At 35.6% G+C, this 27,310-nt stretch overlaps 4 protein-coding genes across 6 annotated transcripts; 1 reads left to right on the top strand and 3 right to left on the bottom strand.

The window, feature by feature from the left end:
* Positions 1–84: 84 nt before the first annotated feature.
* Positions 85–5,257, bottom strand: LOC133299325 (nudix hydrolase 18, mitochondrial-like). Of its 2 annotated transcripts, none has more exons than XM_061498782.1 (6): positions 5,181–5,257; positions 4,156–4,261; positions 3,772–3,855; positions 3,504–3,632; positions 3,213–3,294; positions 85–311 (listed from the first exon to the last, which is right to left on the bottom strand). In XM_061498782.1, exons 1-6 carry the CDS (start codon positions 5,252–5,254, stop codon positions 214–216), a joined length of 573 nt encoding a protein of 190 aa, XP_061354766.1. In that variant the 5' UTR covers positions 5,255–5,257; the 3' UTR covers positions 85–213. The 2 variants fall into 2 exon arrangements, with proteins under 2 accessions (XP_061354766.1, XP_061354765.1); XM_061498781.1 differs by having other exon boundaries at positions 85–314; positions 3,216–3,294; positions 5,181–5,254.
* Positions 5,258–12,278: 7,021 nt separating this feature from the next.
* On the top strand, positions 12,279–16,078 carry LOC133299329 (uncharacterized). The gene is made up of 6 exons (XM_061498788.1): positions 12,279–12,685; positions 14,334–14,451; positions 14,588–14,922; positions 15,022–15,153; positions 15,233–15,331; positions 15,440–16,078. The coding sequence occupies exons 1-6, from the start codon at positions 12,285–12,287 to the stop codon at positions 15,927–15,929; spliced, it is 1,575 nt and encodes a 524-aa protein (XP_061354772.1). The 5' UTR covers positions 12,279–12,284; the 3' UTR covers positions 15,930–16,078.
* A 344-nt stretch (positions 16,079–16,422) lies between these two features.
* Positions 16,423–18,745, bottom strand: LOC133299332 (1-aminocyclopropane-1-carboxylate oxidase homolog 4-like). The gene is made up of 2 exons (XM_061498791.1): positions 17,718–18,745; positions 16,423–16,816 (listed from the first exon to the last, which is right to left on the bottom strand). Exons 1-2 carry the CDS (start codon positions 18,651–18,653, stop codon positions 16,568–16,570), a joined length of 1,185 nt encoding a protein of 394 aa, XP_061354775.1. The 5' UTR covers positions 18,654–18,745; the 3' UTR covers positions 16,423–16,567.
* Positions 18,746–19,384: 639 nt separating this feature from the next.
* On the bottom strand, positions 19,385–27,310 carry LOC133299331 (uncharacterized). 2 transcript variants are annotated; one of them, XM_061498789.1, is made up of 6 exons: positions 27,184–27,310; positions 26,144–26,619; positions 25,055–25,127; positions 23,642–23,795; positions 20,898–20,948; positions 19,385–20,486 (listed from the first exon to the last, which is right to left on the bottom strand). In XM_061498789.1, exons 2-6 carry the CDS (start codon positions 26,215–26,217, stop codon positions 19,618–19,620), a joined length of 1,221 nt encoding a protein of 406 aa, XP_061354773.1. In that variant the 5' UTR covers positions 26,218–26,619; positions 27,184–27,310; the 3' UTR covers positions 19,385–19,617. The 2 variants fall into 2 exon arrangements, with proteins under 2 accessions (XP_061354773.1, XP_061354774.1); XM_061498790.1 differs by having other exon boundaries at positions 20,898–20,939.

The raw sequence follows: 27,310 nt of genomic DNA, 5'->3' as shown, positions 1-27,310 counted from the left end.
CTTCACCCCCGCAGCCATGCACGACGGCAAGCGCATCGCCGTGGCCACTCGCCGAAGAGGGAAAGATTTCCGGCACATCGAGATTTTTGATCTGGAATCTCAAACGTTCCAACCAATTACCGATTTAATAAACCCGAGTTTTCACCATTACAACCCGTTCGTCTCGCCCGATTCTAAAAACCTCGGGTACCACCGATTCAGAGGCGAGTCAGCTCAGGGCGAGTCCACGTACCCGCATCTCGACCCTGTGCTGTCTCCGGTTGGGGACTTACGGTTACTGAGACTGAACGGTTCGTTCCCGATCTTCTCTCCCGACGGAGATTTCATCGCGTTCAATCACGATTTCGACGCCAACGGCGGCGTCAAGATCATCAGATCCAACGGCTCTAAGCGCTGGACATTGCTGAAGGGACGAACATGCTTCCACAACGCATGGAGCCCCACGGAGAAGAACGTGATATACACCTCCATCGGTCCAATTTTCGAGTCGGTTTCGAAAACGGTTCAAATCGCACGAATCGAATTCGATCCGGTTCATCTCACCGACGACCGGGAAGAGATTCCGTTTAGCTTAAAAATCCTCACCAGAGACGATACCGGAAACAACGCGTTCCCGTCGTGCTCGCCGGATGGAAAATCCATCGTGTTTCGGTCTGGCAGGTCAGGGCACAAGAATTTATACATAGTTGACGCCGTGAACGGCGAGTTTAACGGCGGTTTACGGAGGTTGACGGAGGGAGCGTGGATCGATACGATGCCGTGTTGGTCACCGAAGGGTGATCTGATAGCGTTTTCTTCGAACATGCATAACCCTGGGAATGCTGAGGTGTTTGGCATTTATGTGGTGAAGCCTGATGGAAGTGGTTTGAGGAGGGTTGAGGTGGCGAAGGGTGTGGAGGCTGAGAGGGAGAGGTTGAACCATGTGTGCTTCAGCAGCGACGGAGAGTGGTTGTTGTTCACGGCCAACTTCGGCGGCGTTACGGCGGAGCCGGTGTCGTGGCCCAACCAGTTTCAGCCGTTTGGGGATTTGTTTGTGATGAGGTTGGATGGGAGTGGGTTGAGGAGGCTGACGTGTAACGCTTATGAAAACGGAACGCCGACGTGGCACGATGGGGATTTGTTGTTGTCGTCTACTACTAATAATGTTGATGGAGATAACGATAGGGATAAGTTGAACGGTGCGTTTCAGGAACCACTTTGGATCACGTGTGAGGGTAACAATTGATTATGAGTGTTTTTCAACTGTTGAAATGGATTTCATGAGTGAAAATAATTATAAAAGTGTATTATATTTAATAAATAATGTACAAGTATTCGGTAGTCTGAGAGTACCGAAAATATTTTGGTTAAATAAATATGGGTTTCTCACCCAAAATTCTCAGTTCGAGGTCCAAAAGTAGTTTGAATGATTGACATGAATATATGACAACCGTTTGAAATGTCGGCAATCTAGTTCATTGGATTGCCATTTGAAACAAATTGAGGTTTGTTTTGATTCGTAGTGTGGCAAACTCTTCTATAATGGTTGTGTAAGTGAAGTTATTTTTTTTTTCTTTTTTTTGGAAGACAACAGGGAATAAAAAACTACAGAACACTGCAAAGCCTTGGGCTAGACACACCCCAACCAATCCCTCCCCAACAGGACATGCAAAACATTCAAATCCCAATCAGGAAAACATACCCCATAAACCATGTTCCCCTCTGTAAGTGAGGTTACTGAATCTATTGGAATTGAACCCTACTTGGGTCCAATAGTTAAAAACTCTAAATAGACACTTAGAAAAGCATTTATGCTGTATAAAGTGGACTAATTTTTAAGTAATGAACTAATGATTTAGTCATAATTTATAATAAAAATAACTATCCTTAAAGTTATTTCTAACTAGGGGTGTTCGCAGTCTGGATTGGATCGGTTTTGAAAGCAAAACTCATCTGATCCAATCCCTTCGGTTTGATCATGTAATCATTCATTCGGTTTAGATTTTTTTTCAAATCTGATCCAATCCAATTCAATTTTTTTCGGTTTGGATTGGATCGGTTTTCGGTTTTTTGAATATCCTAAAATTAGTTTCATGATTATTGTGCAAATAACATCTTTTTTATATATTGGCTTTGTAAAAAAAAAATTGAAATACAAAAATATCAGTAAACAATACTATAGTTGATGAGACGTGATTAAGTTTTTTTTTGGGTTTAGTTGATGAGTCAATGGGTCTTGAGTTTAGAAATTTTTAGGCTATGATTGGAGAAAGGACAAGTAGGTAGAGGATAATTAATATATTGGATCGGTTTTCATCAACCCATCCGAAAACCGATCCAATCCAATTAAAATTTGCGGTTTTCTTTCGATTTCCGATTTTTCGGTTTTCGGTTTATTCGGTTATCGGTTTTTCGGTTCGATTTTCGCGGTTTAAATCAGTTTGGATCGGTTGATGAACACTCTATTTCTAACCTTCAAAATGTTCTATTTTCATAAACTTCATTTTCTAAGTCATAAAAAAGGACCCTAAACAACTTATTTGGGGTTCAAAAGTGACTTTAACATGCTCGTCCGAATAGTACAAAAATATTTCGTGAGTACTTATTGTAGATGATACATCCAAAAAAGCTTATGTTAATGAACCTTAATAAAGCTAAACACAATCTTTTAAGGAATCAATTTATTCAAAATAAATATAGCTATTGCTACACACAATATAATGAAAAAACAATTGATATAAGTTGTGCGGGTTATAATAAATTGACGGTTTCGTGCTTCATGATCATTGCATAAGAGTTGGTTGGCACCTGTCACATTTAGCGTTTACAAATTTAATTGACTATCTTGTAAACCATAAGCAAAACATAATAAATGACTTAAAACGTATTTATAAATACAAAAATTATTTTCAGCTTGCAAAAGTTAAATACAGGAAACTTGTAAATCTCTGTTTTTAACTTCAATGAGAGAGCTTCAATTACATTAAAATTGCAACTCCTTCCCTAATTAATTCTCTATAAATCTTTTGATTATCTAAACTTTAGATACATGTTCAGTATCATTTTTTGGAGGGTTTAAAACCGAACGCCCGAACAAGATTAATTCTCGTAAAGAATACTTATGGGTTATCTACAAAAAATAAAACTTTAGAGATGTGAAATAATGACAATTTCCTATCAACAGAATGAACTTGCAGCCAAAAATCAATGCTATATGTTCCCATTTTTATGTGGAGTGAGTCGTTTAACTAATATATCTAATGCTTCCTTCATCCACCAATGCTGACAAACTTCTCGTGCTTCATCAACATTCATCTACACAAAGTGATTACATAGAGAATTAGTGAAACAAGCGACTGTAATTTAAATTTATTGACTCTGCATATTTCAATTAATTTATTCAACAGCCAAAACAAGGTTTTCAGCCATAAGCTTTTTCTTGAATATTTTGATCATACAACAGCTTTTTCGAAAGTAAAATAAACTAATTCAAAACACACATTAATAATAGCTCTTAAACATACCCATATTCTTCTCCTTAAATTTTTCTCTGGCCACAAGTCAAGTTGTTCCTTGACAAGCAAAGGAAACATGTGCCCTTCATAATATGTGCCATGTCTTTTGCTAATGAAGCTCCATTGGCCCAATTCACGCTGCCATATGAAACAGAACCAAATTTTCAGTTTTGCTTAAAATCTTTTGACATTTATAGAAGAAATAACTAGAGAGATTATATTAAATATTGAAGTCAAAAGTGCCTAACGCAACTCAATATTCCAAAATATCCAATACCTCAACGATTCCTATTACTCCTGCTTCTTCAAGGGATTCCCTGCAAGCTGCTTCCTCTACAGATTCATCAATTTCCCATCCTCCCTGAATCAGACAAATAGGATATGTTAATGTTGTATAAATAATTGACACCATTATGGGAAAAGAAGTCTTCTTCATGGTAATTGATATATAACTTTTGGGTTATGTTTATCTCATTTTACATGAGATAAACATCTCTCCTACACACACAAAAAGGGATTGGGTCCCACCATTTTTTTTCTCTCTCTCCTCTTACATGTGGGTCCCACTTATACTTTTGTTTCTACAACATAAGATAATTCTTTTCCTACAACATAAGAAAAATATATCCCATAACTTTTATGCAAGAAGTGACAAAAGTACCTTGGGGAACATAAATGCTTGACCTTTTTGTGAACTAACCACAAGTACCTCCAATTCATTGCTCACATTACCATCAATATCTTCTTTATATCTGTATGGTATGCATCTGCAAAATCAGACATTGGAATAAATGTGAGTTGACGAAAGCAACAAGCAATGAGTACAATAATGAAAGATCTGATCTGGATATAAGAAAGACTAAGATCAACAAATTAAGCAAATATAATCGGGGAAGGATCTGTTTACAAATTTTTTTTTACAAATTTTTGCAAATTATATTATATACTCTCGGGATGACACAGTGTAATTAACCTAATGTTTTTCCGGGAGAACATAGTATAGTTTGTATGAGTTTGTAAACAAAAAGTTTATAAATATAATCTTCTCCCATATAACCTTAGTGTAATTATTGAAAAAGCTTGAGTGCAATCTACACGGATAAAATTTTAGTCATCTCATCTAGTGTATACTATACCCACTTATATTAATTCCAACATATGGGACTCATCTAACTGTATTTACACTCATTGTCTTAGCAACTTCATTTCTAGCTACGCTACATAAGTTCATGTATTATAATTTAAGTGGGTGTAATATATGTATGAGTTTAGTGTGTATTTTTTTAAAAGATATAAACTTATGTCTTTTCACCTACCTTATAATTATGTATTTCTGAGAGTACATAATTAAAATTTGAAAGTTTTTTTTTTTTTTTTCTCCACATTAGTCGACAAGTTTTTCAAGGGAGTGAGAGAAAAAAATAACTTTAATATTATAAATACATATTTTTCAAAATACATAATTATAGAGTGGGTGAAAAGATATAAGCATATATCCTTTAGTAGTACAAATAGTTTTTCTGTATTATAAGAGAACTAAAATTTTATTCCAAGGTGACCAGACACCAAATAATTCAATAATGATCAATATAAACACACAAGTAAAATATTGGCACATATAAAATGAAAAACACAACATGAAACCAATCAGAAAAATATGCTGGAGGACCTTGAAATGAAACTCACCCCACAACTTGACGGCCACCATTACTGTTATATCTCTGCAACTCCCTTCCCGTACGAGATACCAAGCAAACCATCTCTTGAACACTTGATTTTTCACTTTCAGAAGAGACGAAATTTGAAGAAAAACACAAACAATTAACCCACAAAGAAAGCAAGAAAAAAAGAGAGGATATCTATTATAATAGGTCAGGTATAAGAAATTATGATCAATAATTGGTTGGAGAAGCAATAGAACAAAGGGTGTACTGTAGAGCAAGAGAGGGCAAAAGGTGCCTTGTGAAACCGTTGGAAAAGGACGTGTGTGTCGGTACTATAGACTAAGCAACTTTATATTAAAATACGAAACGCGTTGTTGTCGCGTTGCTAGACGGATATGTTTGAAAGCGAAGAAATATATAGAATAGAATATAAATGAGAATTTTCTCATTTCGTCAGAGATAGTTATCTCATATTATATACTCATTGAATTTTGTACTAGCTTTTTTCATTTTTTTTTTTTTATTTTAAAGTGTGGACTCCACATATTTATCTCACACACGTAAAAGAACTATCTCAAATAACATAAAATTAGTAACTCCCGATATAAATAATAATGAAGATAGAATAAGATCGAGGCTTCTGTCTGGTTTCGCCAACTAATTATTAATTATTTGGTGTTGGGTTACATTGCTTAGTCTACTTGTTAATGCTCAATGCTGAGTCAATGAGCTGGCAAAAAAGAACAGTATCTTTTTTGGTTACTGATTCAAAGTTAGTATGATTGAGTCATAATTAGCTAGTTGACTTTTTAGAAGTCGTGGCTTACAATGTGCATGGTGGGAACTTTTTGAATACCCTTTCCAAAATAAGGAATTTTTTATACCACATGCAATCTTATAAAATCGGCCCGATAATTGATCACATCAAAGTACTGAGTCATTAGGTTACTAGTTCAATCATTAAAATCACTGATTGAATTGCAATGATTCGATAATTATATGCAATTTTTTAATTTATATTAAGAAAATTATAAACATACACAAATATTTAAAAAATGATAAATATTTCAAATATTTTAATATAAAAAATAATAAATCACACATTATTATCCAATAAAAAATTAAACAAAAATATAATGATTGTGATACGGGACTTCAGGTTCAGATATCTCTAATTATAAATTAAATCAAAAATTTTGTATAGTGCATATTTGAGATAATATTAGTTTTGTAGGTACATAACCTATGTAAGTCAATAAACAAAAAATATTCAAATATGTCTATTATGATTTTTTTTTTGGAATTTTTTTTTTTGAAGGGGAACGGGTGTAACTACGAGTCTATGACGGTAGCACCCAAAATTTAATCGTGCATGGTTTTTGTATTTTACAATCCCATGAAGATCTGATACATTCTTATCTATTTTTTGGGTTAATGAATACAATGAGTTAAGTTTTATTACTATAGAGTTAATTGTATGCTATAAATTTAATGTGCCAACAAATATTATATTTTGGGACAATTGCATCTTGTTAGACTTCGTGTTTTTAGAACTGCAGTCTGATTTTAGTGTTTACTATTATTTTTAATTATTTAGGAGTTAGTTATTTATATGTTTAGGATTATAGTATAATGTGCAGTTTTCTTTTCTGTTTTAATGTGTAGTTATGTAGTAGAGGCAGTTATGAATCAATTTGTGTATGTAATTTCACATTTTCTATCATACTTTCACTTTTTTGTAACGTTTTTATTTTTCACATATCATTATCGTATTCAGTGGTAGATCCAGAAAATTAATGAAGGGTGAGCACTCTATAAGAAGCAAATGTTGGAGGAATAATGATGGAGATCTAGATCTGCACGGATTGCGACTCAACTAGACTAATGATGGAGGAAGAAGCAAATGTTGCAACTTCCAATAACGGAGATTGAGATTTGAGAGGAGATGAATCAGTATGTAGATGCAAACTCTCTGCTGTTAGGTTTGGATAATGAAGGTGGAGGAGAAAAAAAAACTCACTGGAAAATAAAATAGAATGAGGGAAATTAAAGGGGTAAGATATCGTAACAACCAACTAGGGTTACTACCAATCAATTTCACGTTAGATCGATTATGTTGATCCAACATTTTATTTCTATATTTGTATGGTTATGATCCCCATATCCATATTTAATGTAAAAGTATTAAATATGGAAAATCATAACCATATAAAGGTGAAAATAAATATAAAGTATTAAATATGGGGAATCATAATCATACAAAGATGAAAATAAATATAACAGTTGGATCAACATAATCGATCTAACGGTGAAATTGATTGGTAGTAATATTTGTAGTAACCCTAATTGGTTGTTACAATATCCTACTACGAAATTAAATCGAAAAAACTTGAATTTTAACAGAAGGATATTTTTGTATTTTTGCATCATATTTTAAGGGTGAGCACTTGCCCCCCTTCTCTTCAACGTAGATCCGCCTCTGATCGTATTAGTACTTCATTTCTCAAGTTTTTTCATCTCTAAACCTTCAAACTGGTATCATAGCTTTCTTCCTAAGGGATCTATGTGTTCCTTTGAGGCGTCATGGAAACTAAAGCAAATCTCACGTCAATTGCTCCTCCAGTGTTTGATGGAGAAAACTACCCAATTTGGAAGGTACACATGGAGACATAATTGGAGGTGTTGGATCTTTGGGAAGCAGTGGAAGATGACTATGAAATTTGTCACTTCCAGATAATCCCACCATGGCACAAATCAAAGCGCACAAGGAGAAGAAAGCGAAGAAATCAAAGGCAAAAGATTATTTGTTCGCTGCAGTTTCTCCCACCATTTTCACCCCTATCATGACTTTGAAGTCAACAAAAGAGATATTGGATTATCTCAAGGTTGAATATAAAGAGATGAAAGCATTCGAGGGATGTAGGTGCTGAATTTAGTTCGTGAATTCGAGATGCAGAAAATGAAGAATGATGAATCTATTACGGAGTATTCTTAGAGACTTCTTAGTATAGCAAGTTGGATCAAATGGTAGATTTAGGGTGTGCATGACAACTATTCTATTCCCGAGCACTGTTTCTGAAAAGAAACAATTATTTTCTATTTCTGTGCCTTGGAACGGTTTCTGCGAAAAAAAATGTGTTTAATAACATGTTATATTTTTATTTTATTCCGAGAATGAAAATTGTGTTTGATAACACAACAAATAATATAATAAAAAACAATTCCTATTAAATATAAAAAAAATTCGGATCACCACTTTCCTTTCTATATGGTGTGGTTGTGGTGGTGGCGGCGGCGGCGGTACGGTAGTGGTGGTGGTAGTGACGTGGTGAAGATGGTGGTAGTGGTTGTGACGGCAGTTATGGTGGTGGTAATGGTGGCAGCGGCGGTAGTGGTGGGGATGGTGGTGGTGGAGGTGACGGCAGTGGCTGCGACAATGGTGGTGGGTATGGTGGTTAGTGGCGACAACAATGGTAGCAGTGGCATGGTGGAGGTGGTTGTGAAGGCATCATGGTGGTGGTAGTGGCGATGGCGGTGGGGTGGTGATGGTAGTGGTGGCGTTGGTCTAATGGTGGCGATGGTGGTGGTGGTGACGGTAACGGCTGTGACGATGGTGGTGACGGTAGTGGTTGCGGCAATGGTAGTGGTGGTTGGTGACAGTGGTGGTGATGGTAGTGGTGGCGTCGTGGTGGTGGTAGTGTTGGCAATGGGGGTGGTGGCAGTGGCGTGTGATGGCGATGGTGGCGGTGACGGAAGTGGTTGCGATGATGGTGGTGATGGTTGATGACGGTAGTGGTGATAGTGGTGGGGGTGGCGGCGGCGGTAGTTGTGGTGGTGGTGACGGTGGCATGGTGGTAGTGATGGGTGGAGGTGGTGGTAATGGTGGCGGGGCGGTGGCATCGTGGTGGTGAGGGGTGGTGACGACGGCACTAGTGGTACGATGGTGGCGGCGACGATGGTGGCGACAATCGTGTCGGGATGATGATAGTGGTGGTGATGATGGTAGAGGTGGAGAGTGATTGAGAGAGATAAATGTTTATCATTTTGTGCCCGGGAACAAAAAAATAAACTGATTTTACCAAACAAGTTTCTTATCCATTTCTGTTCCCGGGAACAGAAATTACAAAAGAATTGATTCCGGGAAGGTTGTCATGTACACCCTTAGTTGTAACGTTCAGCAGTTATGGTTGGTTATCATGTAATTAGTAAATGCCAACAATTATTTTTGTTTAATTTTGCAACTATTAAGATATTAATAATAATTAAAATAATTATGATGACCATTGATTTTACCTTCAGTTTTTATAACTAAAATAAATGTGATGACCATTGATTTTACCTTCAATTTTTATAACTAAAATAAATGTGATGACCATTGATATTACCTGTAGTTAGTGTCTCGATTTCAAAACTAAAGCTATAAATAGGAGCTTAACTTAACCAAAACAAACCACTTCTCATTCTCAACATTTTTCCATTTCTCTTCTCCCCTTCTTATTTTTCTTCTCATTTCAAATTTTTATTTTTATGACTGCATCTCGATGCTTAGGGCACTATAGTCTTGTTATATGAATTTTTGTTTGATGTAAACTCGATGCTTAGGGCACTATAGTCTTGTTTTATATTAAATTTATTAGAAATGATTCTAATCTTCATGGAATAATCAATTAATTTAATTAAAATTTATGTAATCCTAATCCCTAAGTGCTCTTAGGTTAATTTTATATGAAATTTGTTAGGTGTATCATAATCCTTTAGAAGTAATAGATAGATTTAATTATATATGAATTTTGTTCGATATAAATGTAATATTGACTTTAGGGAGTAATATATTAATGTGAATTCTTATTTGATATATTCCCAATCTTTAGGTAACTCACAAGTCTGCAAGATTTTGATGAGGGCGATAGTAGTTGCTGTGTCAATTTCGCAAGAGTGCGACTACACTCTTATTTATTGTTTAAAAGGGGAAAGGTCCTTTCCGAATGTATATATAACATTATGAACTAAAATTACTCATTATAGTAAGCCTATACACAAGACTTAATATAATATCCACTTAATAGCAGTGCTTAATAATAATGTACTCAACAATATTGATAACAAAATTAACTACATGCTCCTATTAATTTTGACATCCAGTTAATTTTAACACCACCTTTGTATAATTATTAAAAAAAGTAATCTCCCAAGAACCTCAAATAAATTAGATGCCGAAATGTTAGTCTCTAATAAATTAAAATCAAAACTATGATCATAACTCAAGAGTTGTTGCTTTAGTTACGTCCTAGTTAGATTTTAGGATTTGACATGCCTAAAAGCAGGGGCGGAGACAGGGGAGGCTAGGGTGGGCGGCCGCCCCTCTCCCCCACCCAAAAAAAATTAAAAAAAAAATTATTGCAGTTGAAGGTCAAACATAGTACTGTTGTTACTGTTAAATGTGTTTCTTTAGAAAGTTCTGGTTTGATATCCAAGTTGAAATCTACCTCTAGTTCATGTAATGTGTATGAGTTATGTGTAACTTTTTCTGCATTTTCTTTTTTATTTTCATATGCTATGTTTTGGTTAATGAAAGCTTTGGCTGTTTTGCCACTTTTTTGCTCTCTTTTCATTTGCATTTCTCTTTGTGTAGTGGTTTCATAGAAAAAATGAGTTTGCTCTAACTTAAAAGATTAATTTTTTGGGACAACTATATTGCAGTCTTTTATTTTATTTTTTTTAAAAATGTAGTTAAAAACATTGTTTTAGTTAAGACATTCTTTTTTTTTATTATTTCTTTAAACTATTTTTTATGTCTGTTGGACCCGATCAATAGTATATTTTTTCAGTTTTTCAAATGTTGTTAAATGTTAATATTTTGGTAAGAAATTATCTAAATGAGTTTCTACGAGGTCAAGAGATACAAAAAATAATGATATTATGTAAGACAAAAAATTAATTTTCGCCCCCCTCCCCTTCAATCCTGGCTCCGCCCCCGCCTAAAAGGATAATGAATTTGATTATTGAGAATTGTAATTTATGAGGGACAGGGCGGAGAGGCTCGAACCCAAAATCGGATTAATGAGCCATTAGGATTTCAGATACCGATTGGTAATTACAAAAAAGAAATAAATCACAACTATAGTTTTAAGGGGTAGGTTATATTTACAAACTTTTTTGTTTACAAACTCTTACAAACTACACTAAGTACGACCAGTCATACTTTAATCATGTAGTGTACGACCGGTCGTACTTAGTGCAATTTGCAAAAAAAAATTGTAAACGGATCTTATCTCTAATTTTAAATAATAGTAAATATTGCTCATAATTAGTTCTCGGAACCGATGGAAACATTAGTCCTTAAGAAGTAGGGGTAGATATGATTGGATCCGAATCAATTTTTTCTCGATTCGAATGGTTTAAATCGGTTCAGTTTAAAGAACCGAACTATTTTATTTAACATGAATCAATTTTACTTTTTTCTATTTGATTATGAACCAAATTATATTTCAAAACCAATTTATGATTTATCGTCAGTTTAGAATCAGTTCAGATATGTAAACTTAATCTGAACCACTTTCAAACATTTTCTTTTAATTCGTTTCAATTCTTAAACTAAACTATAAAATCAATTAAATTGTCAAAACTGATTCAGAAAAAATAAAATTTGGTTTGGCTCAATTATTTTGCGTAGCCTAAAAATAAATAAAAAATGTTTTTAATATTTGAGAATATTATTTCTCATATTACATATGCTATGCACAAACAAAAAAGTAGGTGAAACATATCTATTTTTTTTTTGTTGCATGATACAATTTGTCTAATAATATTTTTAAAAAATGTTCGCTTTTTTTACAGAAATATAGATAACTTATTTACATTGAGCCCAAAGCAATGTGAGACAAAAATCAATGTATTTTTATAATAATATTTATTTCAGGATGATAATAGTTTTTTTTTATTATAATTTTTTAATTTTTTAACTTACCTCATTTTGTGAGCCATCTTCAAAAAAATATCTTTAATATTTTTTGTTCCTTGAAGGCGCAAGCAGGGTTATAATTTTTCAAGAACAAATATATCCAAATCCACCGCCAAATTTCTCTTAATCGTATTTGGGGACTTACTCTGAAGTCTCCAAGTGTGAATGAAACATAGTATGATCCGAAACGTTTTGAAACGTTGTCATTTAAGTTTGGATGCACCCACTTCACTGTTTCACAGTCTCAGCAGGACCCTCGCTCCAGCTTGGAAGGTAAACTTTTTGGTCTCGAACGAGGTGCAAGAACCTGGATGGAGATGGAGGAGTGAAGATTCATCTCACTGCAGTTTCGTGGATAAGGAAGAACAACAACAACAACAACCTGCCATTCAGATTTCGCATCCTTGGCCTGAATGGGTCGACTTCATGAAGTGCTTGTTCAACAGAGGATACTTTGATTTTGCAGAGGGAAACCCATTTCTGAATGGTCATTTGGGTGCAAAAGAATCCAATGTTATTAGAACTGCATGCCTCAACTTCGGTAGAGACCAGTTTGATCTTTTAAGGTAAAAAGAAAAATGGGTTCTTTGATTCGGTTGCATTATATAATATAAATCTATTATTACTATTATTATTTTTGAAGTTTAATTTCTGAATTATTATGCAGACAAGGTGTTTGAGTTTAGAACTCTGTGACAGTGAAATGTTAGTTTCAAGTAACAAATCACAATGGATGGGGTAACCAACTGAAAGAACTGTAATGGGGAAGGAAATGTATTATTACTGAAGTTCGTAGGGTGAATCCAACTACAGGGAAGAGATAGAATTAGGAATTCTAGAGAGGGAAAGCAGAGTAGAAGAAGTAAGTACAGAGAGTAGAGGAAGGCGTGTAGAAGGAAAAGGACTTATTCTTAGTATATGCCTAGCGTCTTTTTCCCCTTCTGTTCACGCTTTAAATCCCCTTAATCACAAGCCTTCATTCTGGTGCTGTCAGTTGTGACAAACTGATCTGATTCACCAATGCTGATCACCCCAGCTATAACTTAATTATCTGGTCCATTAGTATGCATAACATACAGTTAGCAAGGAAGATTTTACTTTGACAGCTGAATAATGGAGCCAGTTGATTTTATTATTTGTGTTGTTGTTTTTATTAATACATTGGAAGTGCAAGAACCCGGGTACAGAAAGGGAGTAGATGGTCTAATGGTGAATTGAACCTCCGACATCATCATTACATTACACCTAATTCTTAAAAATTTTGGCTGGTGCCAATTTGAGCTTTAAGTTTGTAGGCCTCGTGTTAATATTTTTTAGTTGATTCAATGTTAGAAGGCATGCGACTTTTAGTTCAGAATTCACTCCTATATATGTGTATGGGTTCAAGGAGGGAAGAACATATGTGTTTAGGATGCTGTGTGGATAAAATCACTAATTTTTAAGGCTATGAGGATGTAATTTCTTTGGGAATGCTAGGTTTCTTTCATCTTTGAAGAACCAAAAGTTGAAAAAAAGAAAGCCTGTAGCAGTAAGTAAGGATTAGAATAGATGTGGGTATTAGTTCTTACTTGCAGAAAAGTGCATGGCATACTTGATGCTTTTGAGTTAGTTTCAGAAGAAAGTGACAAACATATGTGGACTGATCGATGACAGGAACACTTCAAGTACTACATCCAAGTGGACATGAACATAGCATGATTCAGATCTCTTTATATTCCATATTTGATGCTATGGATATTTTTTAAAAACATCCTATCAAATACAGAAAACTGTATAAAGGAGTCAGAGCATTATGCCGTGTCTTAAAAAGTTAGTTCCAATTATGAGAAAAAATAAGATGGTGATTTATTTTAACCTTACTAGCTGTCATTGAGAATGGCATAATATTTTAGATTACATATCTGTAGATGGAGATCACACTTCCAATCATGAGTTTGTAAATTATAAGGAAAAAGAAGACTTGGTGATTAAAATTAAAAATACCATGTCTAGTGTGGATTTAAGGAATAATGTGAGTTTCTTGCTGATGGACTTAAGTTGATGAAGTTCCCCCCCACCCCAACCCTCCCGGTCCTTTTTTTGTTTAATTTAGTGATATTTTTAGTCGCAATGGTAATTTATGCTCAAGATTTTTTATTTTTTTTTAAGTTCCTTCTTGTTGTGAGGGAACATAATCTGCACAAAATTTATTTGCCAAATGACTTTTGCTTTCAGATTCTTGTCTCAAAAAGATATAGGAGTTACTGTAGCATTTGGATGCCCAAGCTTAGATAGGAAAGTGATCAACTCAGGAAAGCGTCTGAGAGCACATGCAGGCATTGATGAGGGAAATGTAAGTGATGACCAAGTTTTTGTTGTCATTTACTTTTGTTTATTATATACTTCGAAAATTCCTTTTCTAGATCCAACAATTTTTTCCTTAACGTCAATCAATAACTAGAAACTATATGGACTGGTGCTTCAACCAGGTGTGCAGCTCCTGCGATTTGAGGGGGGACTGTGAAAGGGCATTTGTGAAGGCACGTGAAGATGAAGGTGGAAGAACAGTAGATGTTATGCGTATTATTTTGACTTATGGGCTTGACCCCCTTATTGGTTCAGCGGAGAACAAACCATGTCAAACTAAAAAGGTTAAAGAATCTGTAAGAAGACTGCTGAAAGAAATAGTAGAGCACAGTACTGAAAAGGAAAATTCTAATTTTCCAGACACCACAAAGGTTGTCATCGGACAAGACCATCCCAATCTGCAAGACAAGGGCAAAATAGATGTTCCAATGAAGCAAGGCGACTGGCTTTGCCCCAAGTAACTTAATTTCCATCCAATAATTATTTTTTGTAATAAATCTTGTACTATTTTCTCCTGCACTTGTTTACATTTTCACTTTTAACTTTCATTGGCTAGATGCAATTTCATGAACTTTGCCAGAAATATCAAGTGCTTGCGCTGTGACAGCTTATTTGAGGAAAGAATCAAGCAATTGCAGGAGGATAACAATCTCCTACCTTTGAAGAAGGGAGATTGGATATGCAATATGTAATGGCTGTTCATATCATATAGCTTTATATGACTAGTATTTAATTCCTAGTTAAGACCATTAATTTGATTTCTGCAGATGCAACTTCCTAAATTTTGCAAAGAATACAAGATGTTTACAATGCAAAGAGAAGCCTCCCAAGCGTCACCTTAATCCAGGAGAGTGGGAATGTGACTCGTAGGTTCTTGTTAAATATATTGTTATTGTGTTCAGTTTCTGCAAGAAATGACCGCAGCCTTTTTTCTATTACTAGGTATTGAAATGATTGAAATCCTGTTTGTGTAGGTGCAACTACATCAATTTCAGAAGAAACATGGTTTGCCTGAAATGTGATCATAGACGACCTAGGGTGTCAAATGCTTCAAACTCTTCTCTTCAACCTCAGCGACAAGATGAAGACCGCCAGAAGAATAGATTTACATTTGTGGGACATCAGGGTGATAGTAGTGACAAATCACCAATGGTGTCTGAAAGAAAGAACTGGGACAGAGATTCACATATGTGGAGATTTGTAGAGGATGGAGTTGAAAACCACAAGTGCTTAAATAAATCAAATGATCCTTCTCAAGTTATAGATTTTCCTATAGCTGGAGGTAAGACTAACTTGTCTGAAGCACAAAGGAGAGAAGCATTTAAGAATGAATTAGGGCAAAGTGAAACTGATAATGAGTTATGGCAAAGTGAAAGTGATGATGAGTTATGTTCTGCGGATAATCAGAGTACCGATGATGAAGAGATGGCCGAATGGTTTGGAAATGGTAGAACGGAAAGGTAGGATTCCAGAAAAGATGACTTCGATCATATGTTTTGATATTTATATCAAACTTGGAACTCTATAGACCATACGCATGTCAAAATATATTAAATACTTGTGAGGCTCTTTATATTTTGTCGTGTTGGACAGGCTGCTCAAAAGTCAGAATGTCAGGCTTTTTATTTATAGTGAATGCCTGAAGGATTTGGCTTTCTGCATATCCATTTTACAAATTTGCATTTTATATTTAGGCTTTTATGACCAAATAAAATGAATATACCAGGCTTTTCTTTTATCCAGTTGAAGTGAGATGAAGTTTTATTATGGAACAAGACAATATTAGCAAGCAATGCAAGGCTTCGTAAAGTAATTTTACATAAACTGAAGGAAGAAACAGGCAAGCCTTTATTAAATATACAAGATTAGTGTTTCTTATGTTGTAAGAAATAATTTTATTTTTTACGCATGAGATTCACATATTTTTATGTGTGTATAGAAAATAAAATTATATTCTATAATATGAAAAATATTAATCTCTGAATATATAACACATTCCTTCACAAATGTATTACCGTATACCAACAATACACAAACCTCTTTAGTCTTTACACATGTACTTTTACATTGATATCAGCGAGCAACAGATGCCATGTACATCATCACAGCCTGAAGAAATTTGTCAATGATTTACCGTCCAACTCTTTCTTGAAGAACCTGGTCATAAATTCATTGAGGGTGAAATTCCTATAAAGAGCTGGTTTCTCTGCTGATGTTAGCTCTGGCAAAGGTCCAAACATTTTCTCCCTGTTACTTGGGTTTAGGAATATAGCAACTGAGACACGTGGCTCATTACTAGCATTGGCTAACACCCTATGATCAGCACTCTTATATTCCTCATTAGAAATTACCTGAAAATCAAAAAGAAGGATTGAATAATATTTCCTCAATCTTGTAAAATTACAAATTTAACATAAAATACTTGGGTCCCCAACAAATATTGCGGTGCTTACTTCTTTAGAAGAAAAAAAAAGTCGACTCGTGATCATTTTGAAATTCAAAATAGACTTATGTTAATCCTTCTAAAGGACTAACATAAATTTTCTTTGAATTTTAGAGAATCATGATTTTGACTAATTCAATTTATTTTAAATTTTAAAGGGAGCACAAATTAATTTATTTTTTTTAAGAAATTAAAATAGGCACTACAATTTTTTTGAGTACCAAAACTACTTTACTCTTAACCATAATTCCTTCGTATGCATCTTTTTATAAGAGAAAATCAAAAAAGAAAAGTATATTTTAATGGAGAAAGATATTGTAACAACCAAGTTGTATTACTACCAAGTTACTACAAATCAATCTCATTGTTAGATCGATTATATTGATCCAACCGTTATATTTATTTCCATCCTTTGTATGGTCATGATTTCCCAAATTTAATACTTTATATTTATTTCCACATCAAGTTACTACCAATCAATCTCACCGTTAGATCGATTACATTGATCCAACGGTTATATTTATTTCCATCTTTTGTATGGTCATGATTTTCCAAATTTAGTATCTTATATTTATTTCCACTTTTGTATGGTTATGATTTTTCATTTTCACTTTAAATATGGGAATCATAATCATACAAAGATAGAAATAAATATAACCGTTAGATCAACATAATCGATCTAACGGTGAGATTGATTGGTAGTAACATGGTAATCACACAACTTGGTTGTTACAATATTCTTCCGCTATTTTTATTGTATCATAAATTAAAAAAGGAAAAAAAGAAAAAGAAAAGAGAAAATAAGTGACCTGAAGTAAATCTCCAATGTTAATAACCAAAGCTTCAGGTTGGGGCTTCACATCGAGCCAACCCTGTTTGGTCCTAACCTGCAACCCACCGATATGGTCCTGCAGCAATACCGTCAATGCCCCTGGATCCGCATGAGAATTCAGCCCCACCGTTAGATCAGGCTGAGGGCAAAACGGGTAATAGTGTCCAACCATCACCCTCCCTTCCACAAAACCCATCTCCGTGAACCTTCCCGCATCCAATCCCAACCCTTCACTCAACAAACCAAACAGAACCTCTCCCACTCGCACCACCTCCTTGTCCCACTCCATCACCTCGCACCTGCACACCTCGGGGATCTGGTTCTGATCCGCTGCGGTCGGTCCTAGCCTAATCTGCAGTGTGTCCCGCCAGCTGGCAGCCTTTGATTGGAACAGGTCCACGTTGGATATGTACGATACGCCCGTCCCCATTTCCCTACGGTACACCCGCGCCCTCGCCTCCTCCGGCTGCTCGTGGAACGCCTTCACGGCGGCGATCGTCCGTCGGAGAAGCTCCGGCGGGATGCCGTGGTTGGTCACCTGGAAGAACCCCAGCGTGCTGGCGGCGCGGCGGATCTGTTCCACCACGGTGGCGCGGGAGTTGTGCACGGCGGAGAGGTCGACGGTGGGTATTTCCGTTCGGGGTTCGGATTCGGATCCGGGTCGGGGTTTGAGGTCGGATAGGGTTTCGGGTGGGTGAACGAAGAAAGAGGGGATTGTTTGGATGCCGGAGTCGATGAGGCCTTTAACTCCGACCTTGGATTCATCGAATTCCTTGACGGCTTTTGCGCGGTCGTAGGGGGTGGCTGCGGCGGCGGTTGCCGGCAAGGGAGTGGTGATTGTTGATGACATTGGGAAGGAAGAGGAGAAGTTGGAGTTGATAGGAGAAAGTGGATGAATAGCGACACTGAACATGGATTGAATTGTAAGAACAAAGAAAAGAGTATCGTAATTCGTAACAGAGTATAACACAAGAAAGATACGCAATTCTCATCTATTATCGTTTATAATTATATTTTAATAATTGATTCCCACAATAAATCATGGGAAACATTTTTTCTTTTTAAAAGAAATTTTTTTTCTCAAAAAAAAAATTCAAGATGAAATTCACTTATGCTATGAATCATTAATAAGAGAAAATATTTTTTCATAAATGATTCACAATAAATAATAATTATTAATGAGTTTGTTTTTTCTAAAATTATTTTAGATAACTTTATCTAATGTTCACCAAAACAATGTCGTTTTGAGACAAAAATCACGATGTTTTTATAATTTTAATTTATTTCAAGATTATAATAATTTTTATTATTCTAATTTTTTTATTTTTCAACTCCAAAACAACCACATTTTAATGAACATTAAGCAAAATTATCTAAAATAACGTTAAATACTTTTTTTTCCCTTATTAATTAACTAAAATCAACTATTAAGATATAGATATGATTCTAACCGAAAATAAGTTGAATATAAACGGAGACAGTGTTTGTTGGAAACACGGTTTACCACCATCACAGATTCACAGGTCCATAGAATTCTGAAAGAGTTCATAATTTGGACTACTCAAACAAGTACTTGAGTAAGTTGCTGGGTTTTAATTATACCAGAGGCAGAGAGTATAGGACCTGGACAAAATAATAACGCAGCAAATACATTATGAAGAAATTTGCCGAGGGCACTACAAGAATTCCAAGACCCCTCAAGAGTTAAAAATCTTTTTCTTTACTCCGCTACCCATATAGAACATGCCGAAAATAAGATTTCTCCATATAAGTATATTTACAACTACTTTGAGAATAACAATCTTAAGTGTCAATATACCCTCTTAAGATAAATAAATAGGGTTAACAGGTAAGCGGAAAGTAGTTCACGTAAATCATTAAATCTCCTCAATTAAACATTTGCCTTTGGTTTCTGCTCTATTGTTCAACTTTTCAGCCTTATTACTCCTTTGAAATTCCATGGCTGATATCTTTTCTGCTCTTACAATGGCTGCCAATGAAGACCAAGCTTCCTCTGGCTGCTCATGAACCCAACACATGATGAAATATATCTTCCTTTCTGCCAGCTTAATAGTACTTCTAATCTCATCCCTCCTCGACTTTCTTGGCTTTTCTGATTTGGCCTCTTTTTCTCCTTCTTGAATCAACCGACGCATATCACAAAGGACACACACCAAAGCAGGAGTTCCCAATGCAAGCAAGCTGATCACATCATCAATAACACCCAAACCAAATTGCAGCCCCCCCATGTGTCTGTAAGCTGGAGAGCATATCTGTTCCAAGCAATGAGAGAGGGCTTCCAATACAGTCTCTGGTTGCCCACCTTGACCCAACACTGAGGACACACTCAACACAACCATTACTGACCCTAGGGAATCTGACCTCCAATCTCCATTGTAGAGGCGAAGAGTGAAGCAGTAGCTGCATAAAATATCAACTAGATGAACAATTAGAAGGGGTGATGGCTCCTTGGAACTAAGCCTGCTTAGAGGAGGAAGCGCGGTTTCAGGGCCAAGAGGAATGTTGCTGGATTCATTACTTCCAATATCCTCATCTAGCAGTTCCTGCTCTGAAAGAGGTTGAACAAGTTGAGTTCCTTCCTTACTAAGACGGATATTTCTGGCAGAAGGCTTCGACCACCATGGATCCCATGGTTTGATCATCTTGCTCAGTTCCCCACAAGCAATAGCTCTATGAAATTGTTTCTTTTCTTCAAGAGATAAATCATCAAAACTGATTTCTTCTCCTGTGGGGAGATAAATCAAATCAGCCTCTTAGAAACTGAGGAATATCGGATATTATTTTCTACTTCATATGATACACCAACAGGTTATATATTTACAAAGTTAGCCTTAACAGAAAAGAAGAAAAACGAAGGTCAGATCTAGGACTTTTGGGATTTCCTGACTGCCTAAAAAATACAATAAAGTGCGCTGAATTATAGATATGCAATCTATTACAAAATATTTCCTAAAATAGCTAGGATACAATCTGTTACAGAATACAAAATATTTCCTAATATAAATAGCAGAATCACGGTTTTCCACACAGCCCTAACCAGCTGTGAGATGGAAATAAACCTTTTTTACTGGTAGTGCAGAGCCAGAGTACTCACAAGACATAAGCAATACAGAATAAGCATTAAATAGGAACATACCAGACAAAACTTTTTCCATTATCTCCTCGGATAAAGTTGAATCTGCAGAAGCTAAGAAAATAATCAGATAGAATTTCAGTACCATTCTTTAGTAGTACTTTGGATAGCTCATGAATTAATAATTACAACTTCAACAACTCTTCTAAAATAATCAACACAAAATGAAAAAAAAATGCACTTGGGACGTGCTAATTTATTCACATTCATTAAATAACCAGTCATGCTGGGCTTTAGTAATTCTACAGCCCCCATTAACTCAATGCTCCATTGATTGTACATCAAACAGCAACTATGAGTTGCCACCTTCAAAAAATTAAAACTCATTCACACTAGCATTTAAGTAGTCCTACATCAAATAGCAAAAGCAAACAGATGGCAACATCTTTCTAACACTATTCCAATGTAAAATATAGTACTCTCTCCCAATGTATGTGCTGTGTTTTTCTAAGTTTGTATTCCATCTATCATGCTTCTACATAGCCTCTTTGGTCCTTATGGGGAATCATGGAATTGTCCTGAAAATTAGAAAATTTTATATGCAGTATTGTTAACTGCAACCATGGTGGCACTACGGCGAATTTTCAATAAACCACCAACCAAAGAATAGCGTGGAGGCTTTCACATGGTGGCCACAATGTGCATGATGTAATGGTCCAGGGACACTGCCATGGCTGAAATAGCAGAAGTTATTTTGGATTTTTCAGCAACTAAATCTTGAAATAAGGAAGGAACATTCTGTGAAAGGAACCTTGTTAGGCTTGCATCTGGATAAGCTTTTAAAATAAACACTTTTTTATAACTTTTTTCAGAAGTTAAATTGATACGAATCTTGGGAGAGCCTCACTCCGAAAGCTAGCTTGTAAGATAGAAGAGTCCAAAGTCTATATAAACCCCACACCAAAATATTATGTTTCCGATGTGGGACTCTAAGTCCCACACCTTACAACTAGATCGTAACATCCCACCACGTTCCGCAGCCCAGGCGCCCACTTGGCCTAACTTGGCGCTAGTTTTTTAGCTAGCCCTAGGCGAACACTGCAATGCCAGTGTCACCAGTCGTACTCGTGCCGCTCGATTGCAATTGGGAGGCATAGTGGTAGCTCTGATACCAATTGATACGAACTTTGGAAGAGTTTCATCCCAAAAGCTAGTTTGTAAGGTAGGAGAGCCCAAAATCTATATAAATCCCACATTAGAACCTTATGTTTTCGATATGAGACTCCAAGTATCGTACCTTACAACTAGATCGTAGCATACTCATTTATGAGAAAAGCACTAAAACTATTTTTTCTGGGTTATAGCTTTTTTTTTCAAACAACTTACCTAATTATCTTAAAGTTTTTCAGACATTTTTTAATTAAAAGAAGTGTTTTTTCATAGGATAAAAAAATAAGCACAAATAAACAGGCTCTAGAATCTAGATCTCCTCTCCCTGTGAAAGAAACCTCTCTCTGAAAAACCCTAATTCGATCTCCTCTCTCCAGATTCTCTCTGCATCTTGGTCGGTTAGCCCTCTTTGCCTCTCTCTGTAGGCATCTCGCCTAGGTATGGCGGCAAAAACCCCTGGCATCTCTATTCTTCTCCCGCTCGGCAAACCATCTCCAACCACTTTTCTTCTCCTTTATGTGCTCTGCTTTTGTCTCACCCTATACACTTTTTCATTTCACTCCTTTCTATGTTCACTCTCATTTTAGTTTGTAACCCACCCACCCCAATGACCTGCCAACCCACCCTTAATTCTAATTTTTATTTTAAATAACCTACCCGTGCTTCTGTCCCATAACCAACCCAGCCGGCATCGTGCTGTTGCTACCCTGCTCTGTCATCCTTTTAAATTCAGGTTCTGAAATTCAGTAGGATCTTCTGTCTTCCTTCCTTTTCTTAAAAAGTGGAATGATATCCTACGGTATTTTTTATTTCTTAAAATGTGGCATTTTTTATTTCTGCTGGACAGCGTTGTAATCAATGATATGCTACGGTATGTCAGAAGAAGGATCCACCAAATGCTGATGATTCCAAAAAAGAGGGAGAAGATACTGGTGCAGACTCCTCCTTCCATACACAACCCACCATTTGGCATTGGAAGTCTCACAGTTCTTAAACCAGAAGCCAAGCTCGCCACAAAGCAAGACAAACCTGTATGTGTATGATTGATGATGTTGACTACTCATTCCAAAGCTTTGTTATCAACAAGCTCTGCAACTGCAATGGAGAAGAAATGAGAAGGGGATGCTTGGGGATTCAGGGATTTCGGTTGAGTATTGCATACTCGTTGAGTGACTGGCCTGCCATGTTTTAATTCTCCACTAGCCATGTCACGCACGATTATTGCCGCATGCGAAGTTAACATGCCACATAGGCATGTCCATTAAGTCAGATGGAGCAATCTTAAAGCCTGGACTATGACGTTAACCTATCAAGGACCTCTGGGATATTTTCTTAGGGACTAATATGACATGTGCAATCTTTCAAGGACCAATTTGAAGGTTTAGTCAAATGTTTCATTAAAAACTTGGTTTTTGATAGAGCCCAATGGCATTGATTGATCAGTGTAGCCAACCCCACCTATTGGGATAAAGCTTGTTTGTCGTTGTATATGTCATTATTACAAGAAATAAAAATTTACTTCGGAAAAGATACAAAAGCTGGTAAGTTTTCAAGCATAGATGAATATCAAACAGAGAAGTCTGCAAAGAAAAAACTCAGGAAGATCTGAATGCAAAGTAAAAATATGGATGACTTACAATCCTCATCCATGCTATCCATTTCCTCTTCTGAATGAAATCTTTTCAGTATGTCCAACATTTTATGTTTGGTTTGTTCATCAGGCTGCATTTGCTGAAGCTCCTGAACTACATTTTCTTGCATAAAGGATTCAATACAGCGAAGACTATGAGACTGTAAAAATACAACAAATAAAAAAAATAAAAATTCACAGTAGTTTATAAGAAACAAGGATCAAGATGATAGAACTAAGAACTGTATCAAAAATTAGGGAATAGCAGAAAGAAAATGTAGCAATTTTATTGAGTATACTCCTCCAACTATGGTTTGATGATATCCAGGGTTAAGAAGAGTAAGAATGGTATTCAGTGGTACCTTCCTCAGGAATTCGAGAACCTGGTCTCTCCCTCCAAAAACTGGCAAAATAACCAAATCACCCTTAACATTCTCTACCTCTCTTTATATCTTACCTCTCCTACTGCAGTCAGAGGTCTAACTAACAAACTCTAGTTATTTTAACCTAGGTAGTTAAAATCGAGTTTTTACCTAAAAACGGAAGGGGGATAAAAAATTGTAAAATGTAAAATCATAATAAAAAAATCGTAAAAAAGTAAAAGCGCTTGGAATTTTGATAAAAACGTTTTGATGAAAAAAAAAGCGTAAAAACGCAGTTTTAAAACGAGTTTTTAACTACCATTTTAACTAACAATGGCTGACCCAATTGGCTCCTTGGGCCAATCCTTTTGTCTTCTAAAATGTACTTTCCTAATCAGTGCCTTTTGCTAACACAAGATTCAGAGTATCTACAGAAAAAGCATGCGAGCAAAAGCAAAATTGCAAAATCAAACACATCCAATAAAAACATAACCAATTGCTAAAATAAAATCCATGTCAGAATATCTGTACCACTCAACAAAGTAAAGTAGTCAAAGTAAATGCAGATGGAGATACATAGATACATGCACAGAAACAAGGTAGTGACACTACTAGAACAGTACCCTAGCTTGATGGCCTCATCAAAGTATAGCTTCTAAAAATGGCAAACAATGTCAAAATTGAAATAATTATAATACATTCTTCAAACTTTGTTAAACACAACAGGTGTAAGAAGAGAAAAACAAAATGCAACGGAAACCAAAGTAAAAATAATTTATCCTCTAAATAGCCATAATGATGCTAAACCTCAAAAGCATTAAGGGAAATTCCCAAATACTTAAACTAGTGTAAGCATACTCCCTCATTCAGTAAATGTTTTGCACCAAAACATTTGTAGCATATATACTATTGAGTATTGACATGCCAGTGCCACATAACATAATGGAAAATCCAAAAGTTACTAAATGGGGTAGGATCACACTCAGAGCTTTGTAACACAATATTTATCAAAATCTTATGTAACCAGCTCAAATCAACTTATAGGTAACTTTACTTACTTTGTAACATTGGAGGGAACAGTATCGCGAATTGCACCGTGGACATGTGTACTGGGAAAATTGCTTCTGACATCTGTCTTCGTATGAAAAGGAATAAAGGGAGCAGTTTGATCAGCAGTATTACTAAAAAATGAATCTTTAGAAAAAAAATCTCAAAAGAAAAATATTGGCCCTGTTTGAATACTGTTTCTAAAAACAGTTTTTTGGTTTTCAAAACAAAAATATTCATTTGATAAGGCCTATTTTGTATAAATTTTTTTTTAAAAATTGTAACTTTTTTTTGCTTTTAGGTTTTAGAATCAAATTTAGAGAACATGTCTAAGTTATTTTTGTTTTGTGTTTGAACCTTAAACTTTCAAAAAAAAAAAAAACACAGAAAACACCTATTTCCATAACTATTCCAGAAAATAGTTTTAAGAACAAAAAAATCAGAACACAATCAAACAGATCCATTAATTTCAATTGCAAATGCAACTAGACATAGAACTCAAAGCAAAGCCAATGATCCAAAACTTAAGGATATCTAGTCTTAGTTAACATACATGGTAAAATTGGGGATTGAAAATCAAAATTCGTCTGCATAAACATATTCATTGACAGAGCTACGAGTGTTTGTACATCTAAAAAGATTGCCTGGAAGTTAACTATCCATCTCCTGGTAAACCTCACAACTTATCTCGACAGTAATCTGATTTTCTTTAAATAAGTAGTGAGAGTAAAGTTTTATATTCAACCACTACACTAAGTAAACACTAGTACAGTTTTTCATTAACAGCCCAAACCCAAAACTTTGGTTGTAAAGAACCAGCATACATGACATAACATGCAGCACGACTCATTATCAAGGCTAAACTCTGAAAAACTTAACGAACAACATGAGTAAATATCAGCTCATCAGTCCTCGTAACTTTCACCCATAAGAATAGCTAAAAGAAAACATATTTTTTTTTCCTCTTCCAAAAGATGAGAATTATAAAATATATAAATGAATACAAAACAAAAATAAGGAAACAATTTTTAATCCTAATCTCAGTATAATAAAAATCTTATATGTAAAAAGAAACTATCATAACTTCAAGATGAACATACACGTGGCATATTATTCCAGCAGGGTTCAGCGAGGAAGAAGAAGATTTGTCAGATGTAACTATAGTATCAGCCATAATCCAAACACCGGGACCAACAGGTTACTTTTCTTCGATTACCAGCAGCAATTTTCTCTTTGAGAAATCAGTTTTAAGTTCCAAAAGGTTGGGTTTAGATGGCAAATTCAGGCATTTGGTTGTTCAGTAGATTCAGATAATTCTGACCCAATTCAATCGACTCGGCACCCTTTTACGCACAGGTCTTCATTCAGTTCGGATCAGTGTCTGCAATCGGCAATCATTCTCCAAGAAAAATCATAACACGATCAGCATTCAACTAGCTCATGTTGTCTATCTGCTCCCAGAAGCCTGAAGCTTTTCATTGGTTTGTGATTTTCACAAAGTCAGTGATTCAACCAATTATGTATAATTTGGACTTCTGCTAGAGTAGGGCCTTTCGTTATTCTTTTTATTTATTTCCTGAAAAAAAATTCACAAATTACTTGGTTAAATTGTCGCTCAGTTTCACAACATGTACAACAACTATGATTTCCACAAAACACACACTTGTCGAAGACCATCTGTAAACCCCTTTTTAGTAGTCGCAGCTGCAAGCAATAAAGTAACATAATAACATCACCATAAACATAAAAACATTTACGAAATACTTATAGACCAAAATGCTCGTTCTGTTGTCCAAAATGCCACTACCAAAATCAAACTGAAGTTAATCATCACACAGCATACAGAGGGTGATGCAACTATACCCTTATTCAGGCTCGTTCTGTTCCTACAATTACTTCATGTTTTACTCAATAATTATACCCTTATTCAGGCTCGTGGCCCTATTAGTGCGACAAAACTCCAAACACTTGTTCAACTCAACTAAAACATCTTTCAATGAACCAATACTTTGGGCTCGAGTTAACATTTCGACAAACAGATTGTGGGCAAAGAAAATAACCCCTAAACCCAAACCTTAGCTTCAATCACCATTCCCATTAAGCAACACGAGAACGAGAGGAAAGATGAATTCAACTGTACCTGGAAATGCAAACAGATCACAATGGAGATTGTAGTCGAACACTCAAGTGGCTGAATCCAGAGAGCTCTTCACCTTCCCCGTTTCAGACATTGAGGAAGCTAGCAAAGTCAGCTATATACTAGAAAC

Source organism: Gastrolobium bilobum, unplaced genomic scaffold (assembly GCF_033153095.1).
Source record: "Gastrolobium bilobum isolate Gb01-03AN ecotype WA unplaced genomic scaffold, APGP_CSIRO_Gbil_v1 utg5007, whole genome shotgun sequence".
NCBI lineage: Eukaryota > Viridiplantae > Streptophyta > Magnoliopsida > Fabales > Fabaceae > Gastrolobium > Gastrolobium bilobum.
Note: the sequence above shows the minus strand (reverse complement) of the source record. Positions and strands in the feature narration are given on the sequence as shown.

What these genes read in the sequence shown, in the direction of transcription:
- LOC133299325 (XM_061498782.1), bottom strand. Translation starts at nt 5,254, where the DNA reads ATGGTTTGCTTGGTATCTCGTACGGGAAGGGAGTTGCAGAGATATAAC. An exon ending in GAGTAATAGGAATCGTTGAG is followed by an intron (nt 3,633 to 3,771) that starts GTATTGGATATT and finishes TTCATATGGCAG; the next exon opens with CGTGAATTGGGCCAATGGAG. An exon ending in ATTTAAGGAGAAGAATATGG is followed by an intron (nt 3,295 to 3,503) that starts GTATGTTTAAGA and finishes CACTTTGTGTAG; the next exon opens with ATGAATGTTGATGAAGCACG.
- LOC133299329 (XM_061498788.1), top strand. Translation starts at nt 12,285, where the DNA reads ATGAAACATAGTATGATCCGAAACGTTTTGAAACGTTGTCATTTAAGT. An exon ending in CAGGCATTGATGAGGGAAAT is followed by an intron (nt 14,452 to 14,587) that starts GTAAGTGATGAC and finishes TGCTTCAACCAG; the next exon opens with GTGTGCAGCTCCTGCGATTT. An exon ending in GGAGAGTGGGAATGTGACTC is followed by an intron (nt 15,332 to 15,439) that starts GTAGGTTCTTGT and finishes CTGTTTGTGTAG; the next exon opens with GTGCAACTACATCAATTTCA.
- LOC133299332 (XM_061498791.1), bottom strand. Translation starts at nt 18,653, where the DNA reads ATGTTCAGTGTCGCTATTCATCCACTTTCTCCTATCAACTCCAACTTC. An exon ending in ACATTGGAGATTTACTTCAG is followed by an intron (nt 16,817 to 17,717) that starts GTCACTTATTTT and finishes TTTGATTTTCAG; the next exon opens with GTAATTTCTAATGAGGAATA.
- LOC133299331 (XM_061498789.1), bottom strand. Translation starts at nt 26,217, where the DNA reads ATGGCTGATACTATAGTTACATCTGACAAATCTTCTTCTTCCTCGCTG. An exon ending in GTTCCCTCCAATGTTACAAA is followed by an intron (nt 23,796 to 25,054) that starts GTAAGTAAAGTT and finishes GTATTTTTACAG; the next exon opens with TCTCATAGTCTTCGCTGTAT. An exon ending in GGATAGCATGGATGAGGATT is followed by an intron (nt 20,949 to 23,641) that starts GTAAGTCATCCA and finishes TTATTTTCTTAG; the next exon opens with CTTCTGCAGATTCAACTTTA.